This window comes from Aotus nancymaae, unplaced genomic scaffold, assembly GCF_030222135.1.
Source record: "Aotus nancymaae isolate 86718 unplaced genomic scaffold, 86718_ANA_hifiasm-v0.15.2.pri h1tg000029l, whole genome shotgun sequence".
NCBI lineage: Eukaryota > Metazoa > Chordata > Mammalia > Primates > Aotidae > Aotus > Aotus nancymaae.
In genome coordinates this window covers 10,329,201-10,352,483 of record NW_026988442.1, presented here as the reverse complement: position 1 = coordinate 10,352,483, position 23,283 = coordinate 10,329,201, and the positions used below count along the sequence as shown (strand labels likewise).

General features: G+C 38.6%; 1 protein-coding gene across 1 annotated transcript in view; it reads left to right on the top strand.

The window, feature by feature from the left end:
- Positions 1-23,283, top strand: part of PSMF1 (proteasome inhibitor subunit 1) — a 46,476-nt gene that overhangs the window by 11,356 nt on the left and 11,837 nt on the right. Inside the window, exon 4 of the mRNA XM_064382297.1 lies at positions 4,728-4,913. Coding sequence (XP_064238367.1) covers positions 4,728-4,913 — 186 coding nt within the window. The remainder of the gene's footprint in view (positions 1-4,727; positions 4,914-23,283) is intronic.

Here is a 23,283-nt window from a genome sequence, read left to right as displayed (position 1 = left end):
ATGAATGGATAAACAAAATGTGGTATGTAAATACAGCAAAATATTCAGCTTTTAAAAGGAAGGAAATTCTGGCCCATGCTACAACATGGACAAACCTCGAGAACGTTATGCTAAATGAAATAAGCCATTCCCAAAAGGACAAATTCTGTATGATTTTATAAGAGGTACTTAGATTAGTCAGATGTATAGAGACAGAAAGTAGATGGTGGTTGCCAGATACTGGGGCAAGAGGGGAATGGGGAGGGGAGTTAGTGATTAATGGGTACAGAATTTGTTTTGCAAAATGAAAAGAGATCTGGAGATGGATAGTAGGTGATTGCATAACAGTGTTAATGTACTTAACACTACTGAACACTTAAAAATGGTTAAGATGGTAAATTTTATACATATTTTATCACAGTTAAAAGTCTTCAGGGAATGTTCACTGCTCCTAGGATAAAGAACACAATCCTTGATGAGGCCTGAAAGCCTAGCACTCACCCCTTCAATCTCACCTAGTACTGCCTTCCCCTCATTCTTCTGCCCTCTTCAGACCTTCTTCCTCTGCCCAGAGTGGCCTCCCTGATCTCACGTAGCCAACTCCTGTTTATCTTTTGGTTACCAATTTGAATGTCAATTCCTCAGAGAAGCTTCCTCTGGCCCCCATGCTTGAAGCTTCAAAACATTTTACTATTTTCTTTGGAGACAGATTTCCCTCTGTTGCCCAGGCAGGCTGGAGTATAGTGGCACAATCAGCTCATTGCAGCCTCCGCCTGCTGGGCTCAAGTGATCTCCCAACTGAGCCTCCCAAATACTTGGATCTACAGGCATGTGCCACCATGCCCAGACAGGTTTTTATTTTTTGTATAGATGAGGTCTTGCTGTGTTGCTCTGGCTCAAAACATCATTTTTTAAGCATTTAATCAATCTGGATATTTTATGATGACCTTCTTAGAGTTGGTCTTCTCTCCTTGCCCGTGATCTCCTTGAGGGCAGGTCTTGGGTCTCTTTTGCATACAGAAGACAAAGGGAGGAAAGGGGGAAATGAGTCAGGCCTGGCCAGCAGAATGCTGCTCCTCTGGGTATTGCACATACCCTGACACCCTGGCCCCTCTTAGTGGGTAAGGGAGGAACATTTGGAGTGTTGTCTCTTGACTTCTTCACTCTGGAGTTCCATTGGGAGAGAAATTGACAAAACCCATGGAAGAATCTAGGAATTATATTGGCCATTCATGCTCATTAGAGCATTCAGTCTGCTCAGCAATACTGAGAGATAAATGTGATCCTGTCTCTATTTGTTTTTTAAGTACATTTGTTTGAGAGATTTGTGTGTGAGGGAGAGGATGTGTGTTTTGTTTTGTTTTTTGATTACTATGAAATGAGGGACACAATAGTACTACCTCAGTGTTTTTCTGAGAGTGAAATGAGATGTCAGCACATAATCCAGCTCTTAGTAAAATACACAAAGGAGAAAAAAATCTGATCAGGAATCATCTCCATGAAACTGAGGCAGTGAAAGCTGAGGTATGGCTCTGCCTCTTGATCAGAGGCCCTCTCTCCCTCCTGTGCCTTTCAGCCGTAGCTTCCTCCATGTATCCCTCTTTGTTAGGTCATCGTGGCATGTCTTGCCTCTTCTAGGAATTTGTGCTCCTCAGTGAGCAAACTGATTTGCTAAGAAATATACACCTATTGTGTTCCATTCTGCTGAACCCTTTCTTTGTCAGATGAGATGATAGGCCGTCTTTTCCACAACCAAAATGGTGGTGGTTCTGCCAAGGCTTAGAAATTGTGTGAGAACTTCTCCTTCAGGACATAGTGGTTTTTTAATCAGGCCTGAATTTTACACATGCCTAGGGAGATCAGAGGTCTCCCTCTGATCTGATTAAAAGGAAAAGGAGTTGGATTTACCCAGCTTGGGCAGGCAAGCAGCAGGCTCCCCAAGGTTCTATGTTCTTAGTAGGAATATGATCTGTGTAGGATTTAGGTCAAGACTCATTTTTTACCCATGGATGTCCAATTGCTCCAGCATCATTTGCTATTCCTTCATTGAATTACTTTTGAAACTTTGTCAAAAATCAGTTGTCTGTACATCTGTGGTTCTATCTCTGGATTCTCTATTTTTTTCCATTGATCTCTGTATCTCTTCCTTTGTCAATATTAATCTACCAGTATTGATTATTGTAGGCCTTAATATTGAGTAGAATAATTCCTCCCACTTTTTCTTCATCAAAATAGTTTTAGCTATGCTAGGTTCTGTGCCTTTTCATATAAACTTTAGAGTAAACTTGTCTATATTCATGAAAAATTTTGCTAGGATTTTGATAGGAGTTGCATTAAACCTATAGATTAGTTTGAGGAGAATTGACATTCTTGCTATGAACATGGTATATCTTCTCTCTCCATTTATTAATATTTATGTTTGATTTCCATCAGTGTCATTTATAATTTTCAACATACAGATCCTGTACATATTTTGTTATTTGTTTAAAGCAGAAAGAGAGATGATTATAAGTGGCATTCTGTCCTTCGTTTTGGTTTTCAAATGTGCATTGTTAGTATATAGAAATGCAGTTGATATTCCTGTGTTGAACTTGTATCTTGTCACCTTGCTGAATTCAAGGTGTTCTAGAATTTTTTTTTTTTTTTTTGGTAGATTCCTTGGGAATTTCAGGGCAGACTATCATGTCATTTGCAAATAGGGACAGTCTTATTACTTACTTGCTAATATGTATACCTATTCTTTTTCTTGCCTTATTGCAGTAGTCACAATGTCCAATATTATGTTAAATAAGAGTAACGAGAAAGAACATTATTCCCTTGTTCCCAATCTTAGGGGTAAAGTATTCAGACTTTTACCATAAAGTATATTGTTAGGGGTAGGTTTTTCTTTATCAGGTTAAAGAAGTTCCCCTTTATTCTTAATTTGTGGAGAGTTTTAAATCTCAAATGGATTTATCATGTGGGATTTTGTCAAATGCTTTTTTCTATATCAATTGATATGACCATATGATTTTTCTTCCATAGCTTATTGATATGGTAGATAATATTGATTGATTTGTGACTATTAACCAGCTTTGTATGCCTAGAATAAATCATACTTGGTCATGGTGTATAATTCTTTTTATACATTTTTAAATTCAATTTGCTAATATTTTATTGAAGATTTTTTTTGTGTGTAAGTTCTAGGATATAGTTTGTATTTTTATTTTTTATTTTTTTTGGTGTGGTCTTTGCCTGGTTTGGATACCAGAGTAATACTGGTTTCATGAAATGAATTGGAAAGTATTCCCTCCTCATATATTTTCTAGAAGTGACTGTAAAATTGATGTTAATTCTTCTTTAAATGTTTGGTAGAATTCTCCACTGAAATATTTGAGCCTAGAGATTTTTTTTTTTAGTGTTAATGTAATTCAGTTTCTTTAATGAAACTATTCAGATTATCTGTTTCATTTTGGCTGAGTTGTAGTTTATAATTTTTAAGAATTGGTCTATTCTGAGTTGTTGGATTAAGTTGTTCTTATTATTCTGTTGTCCTTTCAGTGGCCACAGATACAGATCTATTGTAATATCTCCTGTTTCATTCTTGTTACTGGTGACTTGTGTCTTCTCTCCTTTTATGTTTGTCAGTCTTACTAGAAGTTGGTCAATTTTATTCATTTTTTTGAAGAATTGACCTTTTATTTCATTAATTTTTTCTATTGTTTTTATTTTCTATTTTATTGACTTCAGTTCTTACCTTTATTACTTCTGCTTGCTTTGGGTTTAATTTGCTCTTCTTTTTCTAGGTTCTTGAGGTCAGAATTTTGGTTATTGATTTGAGTTCCTTCCTCTTTTTTGATGTAAGCATTTAATACTATGAGGTTTCCTCTCAGCAGTGATTTAGTTGTATCCTACATATTTTCATATGTTTTTATTTTCATTTTAATTCAGTGCTATATGTTTCTTTTTTAGGACTTCGATCCAAGGATTATCTAGAAGTATGTTGCTTAATTTCCATGTATTTAGAGAGTTAACTTTTTGTTTTGATTTCTGTTGTGATTCCACCATATGGTTGGAGAACGTACTGTATGATTTCCGTGATTTTACATTTGTGAGCTTTGCTTTATGGGCCAGGATGTGGTTCATTTAAAAATACCAGTGTTTTAGGAAGCCTGGAGTCCTGCCCACTCTATTACCTCAGCCTGCCTCCACATCTCAGCTGTGGCTCACGTCACTTGTCTCTTACAGGCAGAGAAAAAGAGGCCCAGGCAGGATGGGACAGGTGTTAGGGCGCAGCCTTCCGAGGACCCCTGAGTTAGTGACATAACTGGACCTTGAACCCCCAGAGCTCTGCCTGCCTGGCCCAGGAACTTGGTTCATCCTCCCCATGGAGGCTTTGCCTTCCATGACCCTTCCGATGACACGTGATGAACACACAATGAAGCTGAGGGAGGGGTGAGGCAGGTGAGGACAGAGGAGTAGCCAGTTCAGGCCCTGTGCCCCTACACCCTCACCTCTTTCTAATGGGGTGGTAAATGAGGAGGGGCAACTCAGATGCCTAAGAAGCTTAGGCCCAAATCTCAGAGACAGCGTGGGGCTGTTGCCCCCCTCACCCGGGTCCGCCGGGCAGCCTGTTCTCCGACTTGTAAACAGGCCAAGCGCAACACCAGGAGCTATCAGGGTGGCCGCCGCCGTCGTTGCAGGCAGAATACCACTTCCAGGGTTGCCAGCCAACAGCAAGCAGTTGACTCTTCATCTGCTTCTTGCAGGACCTACAAGAACAGTGAGGAGCTTCGGTCTCGTATTGTATCTGGAATCATCACACCTATCCATGAGCAGTGGGAGAAGGCTAGTGTAAGCAGTCCCCACCGAGAGTTCCCCCCTGCTACCGCCAGAGAGGTGGACCCACTCCGGATTCCTCCACACCACCCACACACCAGCCGGCAGCCTCCCTGGTAAGTACAGAGCACCCAGCGGGAAGCCTATGCTTCTGCAGAGGGATTCCAACCAGCTATCCCTATCTGCCACTTGACCCCATCCCTGGCCCATGTGTGTTTTCAACAAAATGATCAATGTCTTGGGGTGCATGGAGTTAGAAAGCAGAGACATAAGTGGAGTATTAGTTCTTGCACTGCTACTAGTCACCCTAATTACCCAACATCTTAAGGCTGCCTGACTCCTTTCTAGAGGGCACACAGAGCCCCTGAGTCTACCTAAGGAACAGTGCCTCTGGGGCTGATGTGCAGTAGTCTAGGGTCACTGCCCAGGTAATTCACAGCTAATTCATTCCAGAGCTCTTTGTCTAGATAGGGCCCTGGGCCAGTCTTTTTGAGAAAAGGCAAAGATGCAGAGGTACTAGCCCAGAGGAAATGCAGTCCCAATGTCTTGCTCATTTCATTTCAGTCCTCCAACCTCTCTATCAACTTAAGAAGTTTTCCAAAGTAGCATGGGGTGTGAGTGAGTCACATCCAAGGTTTTTGCAGACTAGGATGGCACCATTACGACTGGAGACTTCTGCTCTGAGGAAGGAGACAAGGACCAGGGGACCCTAGTCTCTAGCTGAGATAGCACTTAACCAATTTGGAGCCCATACTGTGATACCATACTGTTGGTAGGGATAAGGGACAGAGTTTACTGTGAGGGACATAAATAAGCACTTAATACATGTAGACTACCATCATTATTTTACTCTGGTTTGCAATTACATGCCTTTAGTTAGCTAAAAATTGGAAATCAGTTTAATTTTTACAATTAATGATTGGCATATCTCTTTGTCAAAATCTTTACCAAAAATATTGAGTCTTGTGGAGAGAATGGAGAATAATAAAAAGTGATTGAAAAGGTTGGAAATGGCTTGTCTGATCTATCGTATTTTATCAAAGGAATAGAGATCAGATGACCTGCCTAAGGTCACCAGCCACTAATAAATAGGCAGAGCCAGGGCTGTAGTCTAGGTGTCCTCACTTCTGCACAGTGCTCTGGCTGTGATGTAACCAGATGTGCTCTAACCACCTTTCTATGATGGAAAGATTTAATAAGCAGCCCTGGTCAGAAGCCAAGTTGGGAAAAAATTTTAGACCTGAAGTAAATAGCAATTCTCAGTTTTGTTAGACCCAATGCCCATTTCAAAACAAATATTCTGTGAAATATCCTTTACTATATTGAAGTGGAATTCATAGGTAATCTAACTTACCTCATGTACATTTCAGGGGAAATCAGCATAAAGTCCTAACTATAACATAATTAGAAAAAGAGAGTAATAAGATGATGATGTGTATTCCAGGTGTAGGTGACTGAGTAAATGGGAGAACATAGATGTTTACACCTGTATGTGGAATTATCTTGAATTCAACAATGACAAAAGCTGTTGTATAAAGATGTATTATGTCAACAACTCAAATACCACAAAACTCTGTTGCTATTACTAACATGACTTTTTTGAAATGGTAAACAGCTATTAGGAGAATTGCAAACAAAATAGTGATTGTATATTATTTCTTCAGGTAAACCATAGTAACATTCCTGGAAAAATGTACTTGTTTTAAAGTAGTAGGGAAAAAAAATACTTTGTGTTCATATATAAAATGGCCTTATATTCAGGTAATTTATTTAGGCTTTACACATCCATGAATATCTAACAAGACGTTTGAAAATTGTGTGGGATGCAGGTCATTCTTCATTTTGCGAAACTCTATCATGAATTATAGAACATCCAACATCTTTGGTCTCTGCCTGTAAATGCCAATAAGGCCCTCCAACTACTATGACAAGCAAAAATGTCCACAGGGCTTGTACTATGGCACCTGGAGGCTGTGTCAGCCTATTTGGGCATCACAGACCTAGAGTATAGAATTGTGAAAGTGAAAATCCTAGCCTTGGAAGAACTGAAAGAATTAGAAAATCACTATGTTGCAACTTCTGCTGAAATAATGTACCTAGTCACAAATTGTAAATGGTTGATAAAAGTCTTAAGTAAAGGTTGATATGGGATTTTATAACAGGTGGATCTGGCCAGTAGCATCTGAACCCATTGATTAATTTTAATGCTAAAAGTAGGATAGTCAGACACTGTTTTCTAATATTATGCAGTAGTAAGTTCACAGCAACCTCAATCTAGATCTAACTCCCAGTCTAAAAGTGTGAAGAACGGAAGAATGAATTAAACAGACACATGAGGATACAGCAGCCAAAATTGGAATATGGAAAAATTTTACAGGATAAATTAACCTTGTTTTCTCACCAAATAAATTAATCGCATGGGGAGAAAAGGGAGAAAGAGGCTATTATGAAAACAGTCATGCCAACTGAAATGCAGTATTGGACCTTGTTTGGATTTTGATTCAAACTAATTTTTAAAAAATATTTTTTAAACATTTGGGGACTAGGTATTAGACATTTTAAACATTTGAGCATGGACTAGGTATTAGATAACATTAGGAATTACTGCTAATTTTGTTAGGTGAAATAATTCTGCTTATGTTAAAAAAAGAAGTCTTTATGTGTTAGAGAGATACACTGAAGTATTTAAAGGTGAAATGATATGTGTGGTATTTACTTTAAAATAATTTCAGCCCCCCCAAAAGAGTAAAGTGTTAGGGAGGTGAAATGTAAGTAAAATAAGAATGGTAGACTATTGATAATTATTGAAGTTAGGCAGGAATACACACAGCAACTCATGATACCATTTTTACTGTTTTTGATATGCTAAAAAATGTCCTTAATAAGGATTTTTTATTAATACCAGTTCTTCACAAAGTCTTCCAAAAAATAGAAGAGGAGGGAATACTTCCCAGCTTCTTCTGTGAGGCTAGTATTTTCCTGATACCAATACCAAAGACATCACAAGAAAACTACAAACCAGTATCCCTTATGAATACAGATATCAAAACCCATAACAAAATACTAACAAACTAAATCCAGCAATGTGTACAAAGGATTATATACCATGACCAAGTGAAATTGATTCTAGGAATGATTGATTTAATATCTGAAAATAAATCAGTGTAATACACCGTGTCAATAGAACAAAGGAGGCCAGGTGCGATGGCTCACGCCTGTAATCTCAGCATTTTGGGAGCCTGAGGCAGGTGGATCGCCTGAGGTCAGGAGTTCGAGATCAGCCTGGCCAACGTTATGAAACCCTGTCTCTATAAAAAATACAAAAATTAGCCAGGTGTGGTGGTGGGCATCTTTAATCCCAGCTACTTGGGAGGCTGAGGCACAGGATTTGCTTGAGCCCAGAAGTTGGAGGTTTCAATGAGCTGAGTGGTGCCACTGCATTCCAACCTGAGCAACAGAGTGAGACTCCATCTCAAAAAAAAAAAAAAAAGAACAAAGGATAAAAACTACATGTTCATCTCAATAGAGAAATACAGCATTTGACAAAATCTGACGCCCTTTCATGACAGAAGCATTCAGCTAGCCTGGGCAATATAGTGAAATCCTGTCTTTACAAAAAATTTAAAAAGCCAGACATGATGGCATATACCTGTAGTCTCAGCTACTTAGGGGGTGTAGGTGAGAGGATCACTTCAACCTGGGAGGTCGAGACTGCAGTGAGCTGTCACCACATCATTGCACTCCAGCCTGGGCAACAAAGTAAGACCCTATCTCAAAAAAAAAAAAAAAATGGCATTCAACATAAAAGGGGCTGGGACATGGTGGCTTACCCCTGTAATCAATCCCAGCACTTTGGGAGGCTGAGGCAGGTGGATCATTTGAGGTTGGGAGTTCAAGATCAGCCTGGCCAACGTGGTGAGACCCTGTCTCTACTAAAATTATAAAAATTATCTGGGCCTGATTGCAGATGCCTGTAATCCCAGCTACTCGGTAGGCAGAGGCAGGAGAATTGTTTGAACTTGGGAGGTGGAGGTTGCAGTGAGCCGAAATCATACCACTGCACTCCAGCCTGGACAACAGATTGATACTCTGTTTCAAAAAACACAAACAAAACAACAACAACAAAACAAAAAAAACAACAACAATAGAAGGGAAGTTTCTCAAGCCAATAAAGAGCATCTGCAAAAAGCTCACAGCTAACATTCTCCTTAATGGAGAAAGATGGAGTGCTTTCCTCTTAAGATCAGGAACAAGGCAAGCATGTTTGCTTTTGCTTTTGGCACATTTATATAACATTGTATTTGATATTCTAGCCAGGGCAATCACTCAAGAAAAAGAAATGAGAGGTATCCAGATTAGAAAGTAAGAAGTAAAAATATCTCTATTTATTGATGATGTGAGATCTTGTATATAGAAAATCCTAAGGAATCCTCTAAAAAACAGAACTAAGCAAGTTCAACAATGTGGCAGGATATAAAACTGATAAAAATCAATTGTATTTCTATACATTAGCAATGAACGATCTAAAAATTAAATTAATGAAATGATTCCATTTATAATAACCCCCAAAAAAGTAATAGTTAATAAATTTAACAAAAGAAGAATTGTAAAAGATTTGTGCACTGTGAAAGATTTATGAAAAAATTGTATAAGATTTGTATACTGAAAACTATAAAAGATTGTCAAAAGAAATTAAAATATTTAAATAAAGGAAAGACATTGTGTGCTCATGGCTAGAAAGAATTAATATTAATCATACTCTCCAACTTGGTCTATGTATTCAGTGCGATCCAATGAAAATCCCAGCAGGTTTTGGAATTTTCCCCCCAGAAATTGGCAAGCTGATCCTAAAATTCATGCAAGGGAACCAGAATGGCTAAAACAAATCTCAGAGAAAAACAAAGTTGGAAGACTTTCAAATCCCAATTTCAAAACTTACTACAAAGCTTCAATCATCAGGACAGTATGGTACTGGCATTAGGATAAACATACAGAGAAAGGGAATAGAATTGAGAGTCTAGAAATTAACCCATATATTCGTAGGAAATTGATTTCAGCAAGGGTGCCAAGACTATTTAGTAGAGAAACCATAGTCTTTTCAAATGGTGCCAGGAAAACTGGATATCCACATGCAAAAGAATGAAGTTGGGTCCCTTCCTCAATTAACTCAAAATGAATCAAGCACCTGAGTGTAACAGCTTGAACTATGAAACTTCTAGACCTAGGAATAAGTCTACCTTGGGTAATCTTATTCCCTGACATTGGGTCAGACTGTGGTTTCTTAGACAACACTAAAAGCACAAGCAGCGAGAAAAAATAGACAAATTGAACTTTGTCAAAATTAAAATATTTTGTACATCGAAGGATAGTATCAAGAAAATGAAAAGACAACCCACAGAATGGGAGAGAATATTTGCAAATCATATATCTGACAAGAAGCTTGTATCCAGAATATATAAAGGGCTCTTACAACTGAACAATAAAAAAGAAAACCCAATTTTAAAATGTTCAAAGGATTTGAATAGATACTTCTCCAAGGAAGATGTACAGATAGTCCATAAGCACATGAAAAGATGTGCAACATCATTGGTCATCAGGGAAATGGAAATCCAAACCAAGAAATAGCATTATATGTAATACTCAAAAAGTAGAAACAACCTAAATGTCTATCAGTTGATGAACAGCAAATATCATATATGCTTACAACTGAATATGTATATTACAGGAATAAAAATGAAGTACTTATACATGTTACAACATGGATGAGCCTTGAAAACCTCATGTTAAGTGAAAGAAGCCAGTCACAAAAGACTATATATTGTATGATTGATTTATGTGAAATGTCCAGAATAGGCAACCTTATGGAGATAGAAAGCAGATTGTGGTGGCCAGGAGTAGAGGTGGAGGATGAGAAAGCAGGAATGAGGAGAGACTGCTAATGGGTACAAGGTTTCTTTTTGGGGTGAAGAAAATGTTCTAAAATTAGCACATTTGCACATTCTGTGAACATTTAAAAATCACTGTATTATACATGTTAGCTGGTTGAATTCTTTAAGTGAAATATATCTCAATAAAGCTGTAAAAAATGAGTATTTTACAAAAGTCCTAGCCTTGGCTTAATTGGAGACATGAATATATGATGATAGAAATGATTTCCCTGAGATCAAACCATAGTCCAAGAGAATCAATAATAATTGCTCATGACGGGGTCTTCTTTTGTTACTGTTTTAAATATTTTGCCTTTAGCTAGAGAGTAGTTTGTTAGTACCTAAACAATATTTTAAGGGGTCATGATCATACCAGTAAAACTGATTTATTTAAAATTAGCTACTGAATGCCTTCCCCTTAAGGAACAAGGCAAGGATAACCACTATGACCACTCTTATTCAGCATAATACTAGAAGTTTTAGCCCGCACATTAAAACAAGCAAAAGAATTAGCATACAGATAAGGAAGGAAGAAATAAACCAGTTTATATATGCAGATGACATAATGATCTACATAGAAAATCCCAAGGAATCTACCAAAAAAAATAATATTAAATAAGTTTAACAAGGTTGCTGGATACCAGACTAACATACAAAAGTTAATTGTATTTCTATATACTAGCAGTTAACACGTGGAACTAAATTTAAAATACAGTACTATTTATAAGTGGTTCAAAAACTACTCAGGTAGGCTGGGTATGGCGGCTCACGCCTGTAATCCCAGCACTTTGGGAGTCTGAAGAGGGTGGAATAATCTGAGATCAGGAGTTTGAGACCAGCCTGGCCAACCAGCATGGTGAAACCCTGTCTCTACTGAAAATAGAGAAAATTTTTTTCTAGAATTATGGGTGATATTTATTTTATTTTATAAAAATTTATTTATTATACTTTAAGTTCTGGGATACATGTGTGGATCGTGCAGGTTTATTACATAGGTATACACGTGGCATGGTGGTGGTTTGCTGCATCCATCGTCCTGTCATCTGCATTAGGTATTTCTCCTAATGCTATTCTTCCCTAGGTGTGGTGGCACACACCTGTAATCCCAGCTACTCAGGAGGTTGAGGCAGGAGAATCACTTGAACCTGGGAGGCAGAGGTTGTAGTGAGCCAAGATCGTGCCATTGCGTGTCAGTCTGGGAGACAGAACAAGACTCTTTCTCAAAAAAGAAGAAAGAAAGAAAAAAGAGAGAGAGAGAAAGAAAGAAAGAAGGGAGGGAGGGAAGGAAAAGAAAAGGAAGGAAAGAAAGAGAAAAAGAAAAGAAAGAAAGAAAAACTAAAATAGGAGACAGAGCAAGACTCCTCAAAAAAAAAAAATAAATAAATACTCAGGTATAATTTTAACAAAACTTGTTTAAAACTTTTATACTGAAAACTGCAAAATGCCGATGAAAGAACTCAAAGAAGTTCTAAATAAATGGAGAGACATAACATATTCATGGACTCAGCATAATAAAGATGTTAGATACTCCAAAAATTGATATATTGTTTTAATTCAGTTCTACCAAAATCCCACCAAGAATTTCTACAGATACAGCAGATGATTCTAGTATTTATATGGAAAGGCAAAGAATCTAGAATAGCTATAACAATTTTTTAAAAGAATAAAATAAAAGGAGTCATTCTACCTAATATTAAGGCTTATTGTATAGCTAATCAAGATGGTGGAATTGGCAGAGGGACAGACATATAGATCAACAGAACAGAATAGTGAACCCAGAAATAAACCCACAGAAGTAAGACCAGCCAGCTTCTGACAAGGGTGCAAAACCAAGTCAATGGAGGAAGGCACATCTTTTCAGCAGGTGGTGCTAGAGCAATTGGATAGTCACAAGCAAAAATATGAGCCTTGACCTAAACCTTATATAAAAATGACCTCAAGTTGGATCACTGATTTCAATGTAACACATAATACTATGACACTCCTAGAAGAAAACGCAAGAGGAAATCTTCGGTATCTAGGGCTTGGTGAAGAGTTCTTAGATACAGCACTTATAGCACAATATTAAAAAAAGATAAATTCGCCTGTAATCCCAGCACTTTGGGAGTCCGAGGCGGGTGGATCACGAGGTCAAGAGATCGAGACCATCCTGGTCAACATGGTGAAACCCCGCCTCTACTAAAGATACAAAAAATTAGCTGGGCATAGTGGTGCGTGCCTGTAGTCCCAGCTACTCGAGAGGCTGAGGCAGGAGAATTGCCTGAACCCAGGAGGCGGACGTTGCAGTGAGCCGAGATCACGCCATTGCACTCCAGCCTGGGTAACAAGAGCGAAACTCCGTCTCAAAAAAAAAAAGATAAATTGAGCTTCATCAAAATTTAAAACTTTGTCTCTGTGAAAGAAGCTGTTAAGAGGATAGAAGCATAACCTATAGGTTGGGAGGAAATGCTCGAAAACCACATATTCAACAAAGGATTCATATCTAGATAGAGAAATTTCAAAATCAACAGCTTAAGAAACAATCCAGTTAGAAAATGGAAAAATGCAGGCCAGGCATGGTGCCTCATGCCTGTAATCCCAGAACTTTGGGAGGCCGAGGTGGGTGGATCACCTGAGGCCAGGAGTTTGAGATCACCCTGGCCAACATGTTGAAACTCTGTCTCTACCAAAATTCAAAAATTTGCTGGGTGTGGTGGTGCATGCCAGTAGTCTCAGCTACTCAGGGGGCTGAGGCAGGAGGAATGCACCATTACATTCCCGCCTGGGCAACAGAGTGAGACTCTGTCTCAAAAAAAAAAAAAAAAGGAAAGAAAATGGAAAAATGATATGAAGAGGTAATACACTGAGAAGAATGTATAGGTGGCAAATAAGCAGTGAAAAGATTCTCAGCGTTGCTAGCCGTTAAGCTAGGGGAAATGCAAATGAAGCCACAGTGGGATGCTTCGTACTTATTAGAATAGCTAAAATTAAAAATAGTGATGGTACTAAATTCTAGAGACAGCGCAGAAAAACTGGATCATGTACACTGCTGAAGGGCATGTAAAGTTTTACAGCTACTGTATAAAATCATTTGGCAGTTTCTTAAAAAATTAAACATGTACTTAATAGTTAGATCCAGGAATCACTCCTGGACATTTATCTCAGAAAAATGAAAATTGTACCCATGGGAAAACCTATACACAGATGTTGAGGAGTTTTATTTGTAATAGTCAAAAGCTGGATATAATCCGGATGTCCCTCCTCTGTGATGAATGGTTAAAGGAACTGTGGCATATCTATACTGTGGAATACTACGTGGCAGTATAAAGGAATGAACTGTTGAAACACAGCAATTTGGTTAATCAAAGTCATTATGCTGAGTGAAAGCATTATGCTGAGCCAAACCCAAAAGGTTACATATTAGGTGATTCTACTTACATAACATTTTTAAAATGACACAATTATAAAGATGCTAAACAGATTAGTGGTTGCCAGGGGTTGCAGATGAGGGCAGGGCTGTAGGTGTGGTTATTAAGGGGAGTAGCATGAGAGAGATCTTTGTGGTGGTTTAACTATTAGAGAAAACTGAGTGAAGTGTATTAGAACTTCTTGTACCATTTTCCAATTTCCAACCCCTGTGAATTTTTTTTTTTTTTTTTTTGAAACAGAATCTCCCTCTGTCACCCAGGTTGGAGTACGGTGGTGCAATCTTGGCTCACTGCAGCCTCCGCCTCCCAGGTTCAAGTGACTCTTCTGCCTCAGCCTCCCAAGTAGCTGGGATTACAGATGCCTGCCACCATACCCGGCTCATTTTTGTATTTTTAGTAGAGATGGGGTTTCACCATATTGGTTGGCTAGGCTGGTCTCGAACTCCTGCCCTCAAGTGATTGCCTGCCTCAGCCTCCCAAAAGGCTGGGATTACAGGCATGAGCCACCATGCCCAGGCCCCTGTGAATCTTTAATTATTTAAAAACTAAAAAGTTTTTAAAATTTAGATGCTGAAGAGCCACTTAGGTTCTTAAGTCCATGGTATTTATTGAGCTCACTGTGTCAGGGGACAGTGGATCTAGCCCTGAGGGCCAGTGAGGCCTTCTACCCTACTGCTCGCCCACCTCATCTAGTCAGGGATGAGCAGTGGGTGAGGAACATATATGAAAAGGAACCTGAGCCATACCTGAAGGCTTCCCCCAGGAAGGTATTCTTTAGGACCACTAAGCAGGCTCCTAAAGAATAAGGAAGAGATGTTAGTCAGGCAGAGAGTAGGGTGGAAAGGGCATCTTAGCCTGAAGGCCTGTCCTGTGCAGAGCCCTGGAAGGACAGGCAGTGTAGCCAGAGCCGGGAGGGTGTCATTAAGTGGGTTGCTGAGCCCAGGTCAAGCTTCCCCACTTAGGGTAAGGGAAAGGATACGATACTCCTTATCAGGGTAGAAAATTTCCAAAAAGTGATGTGGGCCTCAGCTCCCATCACCACCGTGTTGCTCAGCAGTCAGGCACTCACACTTCCACCTTTTTTTCCTTTCCTCCTGAAATGCCCAGTTTGGGGATGAAGCTGTAGCGCAGGAAGGAGGCAAAAAGCAGCACAGCAGCTGGCCTCTCTGGCTGCTGCAGAGTGTTAGTTACCTCATCGGTGAGCAGCCATCACTGAACACCCTTGGCTGGTACTCTAAGCAGAAATGGCAGCCTCTGCTCCTTCCCATAGGGCACAGTCCTGTGTCTCACTCCTGTTTTGTCTATCTCATACCTGGAAATTTCCAAATACAAATTAAAGTTGGGATTGTCTGCCTTAGAGCATAAAGAGACTTGTTTCCCTAAGTGTGTAGTGATGTATGGCTGCAGCTTGTCAAAGGATTCTGGGTCTGCTGTGATGATACTGGGTGCTTCTAGGCTAGGAGTATAGCTAGAGAGGACATTCTGTTTTAGTGGAAGATTGGAGGTGGGCAGGTCTTTCCTTACTCCTGAGATGTCTAGGAAAGAATTAATGAAAACAACCCATCTGTAAGGGAAAGTTTTTTTATCCAGCCTAACTTTTTATTGTCATTATAAGTCTAGCCTGTTTCCTTTTGCTTCGTCTGTCCTCTGATAGTCAAATCTGCTCCCTGTTTTGAAAAAACAATTTTTTCTGTGCTTAACCAGCTTATCTAAAAATAAATCTTTAGATATAGAGCTCTTATTTATGTCATTCTGAATTCATTTTTAATCCCAACCAATCTGTATCTTTACATATTTTTTAATGTTCCAAATAGTTTTCATTTTGCATTTTCTTTTTAAATTTCATAATCCATTTACTAAAGTGCTAAACATAACTCTTTTAGTATCTGATATTTAATTTGCTAGTGTGCTATGGTTTATATAACTTCTATGGGGTATATCAAGCATTTCTAATTTTTCATTGTAAATAGTACAGCTGTGAACATCCCTGTTTATTAGGTTTTTTAAATTTTACTTCCTTGAGTTATATTACTTATGTTGGAGGACCTCAAACTTTATGTTCTCAGGAACACCGTAGCATTCTCAAAAATTATTGAGGACCCCAGAGAGCTCTTATGTGGGTTATATGTGTCAATATTTACTGCATTAGAAGTTACAAATTAAAATTTCAAAATATACATCTGTTTATTCATTTAAAAATAAGCCCATTATACGTTAATATAAATAACAAATTTCTATGAAAATATCTTTTCAAAACAAAGAATTTAGTGAGAAGAGTAACATTGTTTTACATTTTTGCAAATCTCTTTAATGTCTAGCTTAATTGAAGACAACTAGACTCTCATTTCTGCTTCTGCATTCGGTCTGTAGGGGATGTGTTGTTTTCATTGAAGCCTTTCACATATCAGTTGTTGGAAAAAAGAAGACTAGTTTAATAACCTTTTCAAATAGTTGTAGATATGCTTTACTCTTAAACCAACTTGACAAGTAGTAGTTTTTGTAAGGATTAGTTGTAATATGGAATCTGAATCCATATAAGTGAACTTTTTATATATCTGTTACATTAAAATCCACTGGTCTATCATGCCCTTTGAATGGAGCTTTTACCTGTGTATGAAACTATTATAGAATACTGTATATTTTGGTCATTTGGAAAATATTGATTCACTGAGGTATGCAGATCTGCTCAAAGTTGACGCATTTTATTATACAATATCATTGCTAATTTTTGCTTGAAAACTTGAATTTTCTCATTGGCAGTAAATACCATTCATTGTTTTCCTTGAAGTAATGGTCTTACATCCTTTTGGAGAAAATGTCTGCTATGTAGCCAAGTCTGAATAAGCATGGTTTGTCATTCTTTCAAGTAAAAAAAAAAAAAAAATTTCTTTGAAAAAAATGACGGCTTCAGCTAGCAACTTGAACAATTGCACAAGTACTTTTTATTATGACAATTACTGTGCTTCTGTGTGCAGTAGAAGCGCTGTATACAAGGCTAAGTGTGGTGGCCCATGCCTGTAATTCCAGCACTTTGGGAGGCCGAGGCAAGTGAATTGCTTTAGCCTAAAGTTTCAGACCAGCCTGGGCAACATGGTGAACCTCTGTCTCTAAAAATTAGCTGGTCATGGTGGCCTGAGCCTGGAGTCCCAACTACTTGAGAGGCTGAGGTGGGAGGATTGCTTGAGCCCAGGAGGTGGAGGTTGCGGTAAGCTATGATCACACCACACTCCAGTCTGGGCGACAGAGTGAGACCCTGTCTCAAAAACACACAAAAAAGAAATATTTTATGTCCATTTCCCACGTCACGCAGAATATTAAAAAGACATATTTGGCCAGGCACAGTGGCTCATGCCTGTCATCCCAGTACTTTGGGAGGCCAAGGCGGGCGGATCACAAAGTCAAGAGTTTGAGACCAACCTGGCCAACACAGTGAAACCCTATCTCTACCAAAAATACAAAAAATTAGCTAGGCATATGGTGGGTGCCTGTAATCCCAGCTACTCTGGAGGCTGAGGCAGGAGAATCGCTTGAACCCAGGAGGTTGCAGTGAGCTGAGATTGCGCCACTGCACTCCCCAGCTTAGGGAACAGAGCTAGAACTCTGTCTCAGAAAAAAAAAAAGTATTCAAAGATTGAAATTTTACAAACTTGATAATCTATATGTCTTCATCAAACACATTCTAAAGTGAAGCTGGACGTGGGTGGGTGGGTGGTAAGGGAGGATGGAGTGAGTGCCAGGTTAGTGCTGCTGCTTTGAGTCATACTATGGCATCAGCAGTTCCACCCACTATTGCCTTTGCACTGGCAGTATAAATGTCAACACAGTGAAAAAAGCAAATAGCTTCTGAGATGAAATAGTTTTGACGTCATGGTACAGGAGTTTATGAATCACATTTTAAAGTTTTTTTTTTCTTGAAGTTTACTAGCCATTTGGACTTCATCTTTGTGAAGAGGTATCAAACTCTTGTTCATTTTTCTATTGGGTTGTCTTTTTATGACTTGTTGGCATTGCTTATATATTCTGAATTTAAGTCCTTCATTAAATATATGTATTAAAAATGTCTTCCTCCTCTTTGTAACTTGCCTTTTTACCTTGTTAATGGTGTTTTTAACATTCTTAATTTGTATGTAATCTAGCTTATCGATGCTTTCCCTTTATGTTTGGGGCTCTTTTGATTTTTGTTTAAGAGTCTTTGCTCTATGCCAAAGTCATGGAGAAATCCTCATATATTTTCTGCCAGAAGCTTTAATGGTTTACCTTTTATATTTAGATCAATAATCCATTTTTATGTGTGGTATGAGATTTATATTTTTCCATATTGATATCCAGTTGGTCCAGCACCATATTTTGAAAAGAATGTCCTCTTCCTATGTTACTTTAAAAATTTAATTTTCATCTTTCATTACTTGTGAAACTGTTATTCTCTATTCTTAAAATTTGCCCTCATTCTTTTCCCCTTGGGGGTCACATAATATTGATCCCTTTGGTTTTCTCCTATGGATAGCAAAGTTCAATAACATTTTTATAGCTACTGTTTATTAAGTGCCAATGATTCCAGACAAATGCTGGGAATTTCATCCATGTGCTCTTTTTAGTCCCCTCAACAATTCCATGAGATTTGTAAGGGCTATCCCCATTTTGCAGGTAAGGAAGCTAAAGTTCATATACAGTAAGTAACTTCATCACAACAGTAAGAAGCAAAAGTTGTGTTATAATAGTAAATTATTGAATTCTACTTATTGAACTCTTTATAATGTACAGGCACTACACTTTTGTAAGCATTCTCATTTAATATATATAACAACCCTGTGAAATAAATACTATTGTCTGTTATTTTACACAAAAGAAAGCTAGGGCTTGGAGATTTTATAACTTTCCCTGGGTCACCCAGCTGTGAAATGTTGAGGCCAGAATTTGGACTGAGTCTTATCCCCAAATCATTCTAAGTGTCCATCATGTGCTACTTACTGGGAATATGTCATGTGTGGATGTTGCCTTTAAAAAGCTCACAGTTGATCGGGGCTAATTGCCCTTTTCATTCCAGATCATAAATCTTTTTAAAACAACGGTAGAAGTATGTCTGAGATCTGCTGAAGCACAGTGAAGGATGATTAATCTGAAGGGTAGAAGAAACGGCTTCATAGAGATGATGCCTGATAAGCTAAATTTTAAAAGACCAATAAAAACTCTGTGGTATTGAGGGTAACTGACTTTTATGGCAGAGGGAATGATGGGTACCAATGGAGCTATGAAATCATCTTGTAGAAGTGGGGGAGTTTTTGTTTCACTCTTGTCAGCATGTGAAAGGAAAAAAGATGAATGTGAGGGCCAAATCACAAGGCCATATGTGCTAAGAAGCTGGATTTGATCCATGGGGTGATGGGAGCTGTCAGAATATTTTGAAAAGTTCCATGGTTGGGACTCTGTTAACCATGGATTTTTTTTTTCTTTGAAGAATACAGTCATATTCTGACAGTGGACGTGTTACATGGTTAATATTTATTGAACATTTACTGTGTGCTGAGCAGTTACCTTAAGTGTAAAGTATATGTAAAATAATCTCTTTTGATCCTCATAAAAGAATGAGGTAGATGCTCCTGGTATCCCCATTTTATGGAAAAGAAAACTGAGGCACCAAGAACTTGACTTGCCCAAAGCAATACATCTCATGAGCATTGGAGCAGGATTCAGCCCTTACTATTTCCAACTTTTGACACATGTATTGGTAGTTGTTTCAGAAGAAAGGAGCTTGGCTTGGATTACTCCAAGAACAAAGAGAAAGCATGGTTGGAACACAGTAGAGCAGTGGAGCAGAGACATAGGAGGTGACACCGTGGGGTAAGCACAAGCCAGTGCATTTAACCCATGGGGCCAAGATCAGAAGAATGGGAAGCCACTAGGCAGTTTTAACAAGGGAGGGACTTCATATTGTTTACATAAAAAAAACAAAAACAAAATAACCTTCTGGCTCCTTTGTAGAGATGGATTATAGAGGGACAAGAGTAGAAATAGACCCAGAAAAGGAGCTGACACAGGCAGCCAGGCAAGAAATAATGGTGGTAGATGGTAGATGGTGGTAGATAAGGCAGGTGGCTCTGGGGTATATTTGGAAGAATACCTGACAGGACTTGCTGATGGGTTGGCTTAATGAAGGAAAGAAAAATCAAGGACGATGCAAGTTCTTTTTTTAGACTGTGGTTTCTAATTTGGGGCTACCATAACTAATGCTTCAGTGGACATACTTTTTATGCAACTTGGAACACATCTCTGAATGTTTCCCTTAGAATAGATTCCTGTAGAATTACTACATTAAGGATCAAGCCTGTTTATAGAGATTTTGGTATATATTGCTCAGTTGCCCTTCTAAACAGTTGTGTTAATTGACATTCTTACTATATTTCAATGTCATTTCCCTATCCTTACCAGTGCTGGAGTCAGTCTCATTATTCTTCTAAATTACTCAGAAAAACATTGTCTTCATAACATCTGTAAGCTAACTGAACCCAAATTATAAGGCAAGTAAAGTGGAAAAAGTGTTTGCAGCATATATGTGCATCATAAATCGCCACAAACTTAGTGGCTTAAAACTGCACCCATTTATTATCTCATAATTCTCTAGGTCAAGAGTATGGAATTCCTTGGCTCATTCAGGTCATTGGCAGAATTCACTTCCTTGTGGTTATAAGACTAAGGTCCCTATCCTTCTCCCTCATCTCCATAAGACTTTCTGCATTTCTTCTCATATGGCTGCTTCCTCTTCAAAGCCAACAGTGCTGTATTGAGTCTCTTCTTGTCATTCTTCTGCCACAATCCATGTTCTGTGCTTTTAAGGGTTCCTGTTCATTAGATTAGCCCATCAAGATAATCTCCTCTTTTGAGGTCAACTGCACCATATAACAAAACAATCACAGGATTGCTTTCTCATTACATTCTTAGGTACTGGGGATTAGGCGTTATGGAGTCTTAAGAGGGGATCAAATTCCACCTACCACAGTCTGTTCTCTGGCTTCTCAAATGTGAAATACATCTTCCTCTCCCTGAGGTTTCCGATAGTCTTAACCCATTACTGGATCAACTCAGTCCACAATCTTATCTAAATCTCATTAGCTTGAAGGACCAATATCTAATCATCTCAGTCAGGTGCAGTTGAGGCTTCTAAGCACAGCTCCTTTCAATCAGTTGACCAAAGAAACAAGTTCCTTGTTCCCATCATATAGTAGTGGGGTGACAGAGGATATCTGTGTTTTCTAACATAGAAAAAAAAACATGTGCATGAAAGTTATTAAGTACAGTATTATTTATAGTTACATATGCACACCCCAGAAACATCATCAATGCTTGCAATAGAAAATTAAGTAAATTTTTAAAATTTGCTTCACTTGAGTATGTATTACTTGGCTATTAAAAATGTTAATGGCAAAGACAACTTAGGAAATACAGCACTTATTTGGAGGAAAGTGGTGGGATCCAAAATGATATAATACTGTTATAATCATATTAAAACATGCTTATGAAAGAAGACATGAAAATAGTCCATAAGTAATCATTGTGGTAGAGTCAGATTATGGGTGACATTTTTCTTTTCTGAATGCTTTAGAATTTCTAACATAATTTATGTATATTTTTCTTTCTCTTTTTCTTTCTTCTAAAAACCATTGATCACTTAGCCTAAATATAGTATTTTCCAACCTTTCTTAGTCCCTGGTTCACCTTTGATCTCACAGGATATCCTTCAGGGTAAGGAAAAGGAAAGGTTTATTGCCCTGTTTGCTCAGGGCACTGTGACCAGTGCTACTTTTGTATACGTATACATACACTTCTTTGCTGTTATCAGCATCTTCATTTCCCCAATTCTAAGTTTCCACACTTGGCTAGACAAAGTTAATAAACTCAGACACCAAAATTCCATGGCTGAATTTGTACTGTGACTGGGAAATAGTATAGCCCCAAACCAGCAATGTCAACTTACCTGGGAGCTTGTGAAAAATGCAGAATCTGAGGTCCCACTCCTAGTCTTCTGAATGCACGTGAGTCAAGTGGGGGATCTACATTTTAGTAAGATCCCCCACTTGACTCATGTGCACATACTAGGTAGTTCAAATAATGCTGTGGAATTAGGGATTAGGATCTGAAAATATTTAGGTTGTTGATACTAGGTGCTCTATGAAACCACAGCGGGCACTCCTAAAGCAGCCTGGTGTGCAGTGTTCACACCCAGAGGTCAACCACAGGTACAAATTAGCAGCTGTGAAGGCAGCCATATTGGCATTCTGTACCGGTTAAGAAGGTTCTGGTTCTAGAGTAAGCACATGCCATCCTGAGTTTCCCATTCAGTGCAACCTTACAGAATGCATAGAGTGAAGCTGTTTGAGAATATGAAAAGTCCTCATTGAGAAAACAGATTGGAGAATAGCAGAGTTTGAAGTACCACTAAATGGGCAGTGAATTCACCATTGTTCCCCTCAAATATCTTCCAGTCCAAATTCAAGCACACCCAAAGTAAGGAAATGAACATTGGCATGGGCAGAGAATGTTCCAGGAAAGGCCTGCACTTCTGGCTAAAGGAGTGGGGAAAGGTTCTACTAATGCTCAGAGAGAGTGGGAAAAATCTCCCATGTTTCTTTTTCCTTTTCTCCATTCATTTATATCCCAGCCTGCAGCAGTCTGCACACACCTAAAACTAAGGAAGAACCTTCCTTTCCAACAAGAGGACCTGTCATCTCAGGAGTATGAGACAAACCACTGTTGCTTTTTTCTTCCCTTTGTCCTCCCTCCACTTGATTCTGGACACAGGCACAGTCGTAGGAACTACATGACAGAGAAGGTAAATAAAGCCCCAGCTTTCTGATCAGAGGACCCAAAAAGGAGCCGCCCAGGGAAATGGAAAGTTCTGAGTGGACTGCAGAGAGGGAAGAGCTGAGAAAGCACCCCATAAAGTTGTTATGGCCTTACCTGTAGCTTATGTAAGTGGATCTGATTCTAAATAGCACATCAAAGACTTCTAGAACATAACTACAGGAGAGCTCACTGTTCAGGTCCCAGACTGACAACCAGATAGCACATGCATGGTAGAGACCTTAGTAGCATTGTAAAGCCTGTAAAAACAGAACTGACATTGAAAGAAAAACTTGGAGCCCGAACTTAACTGGATT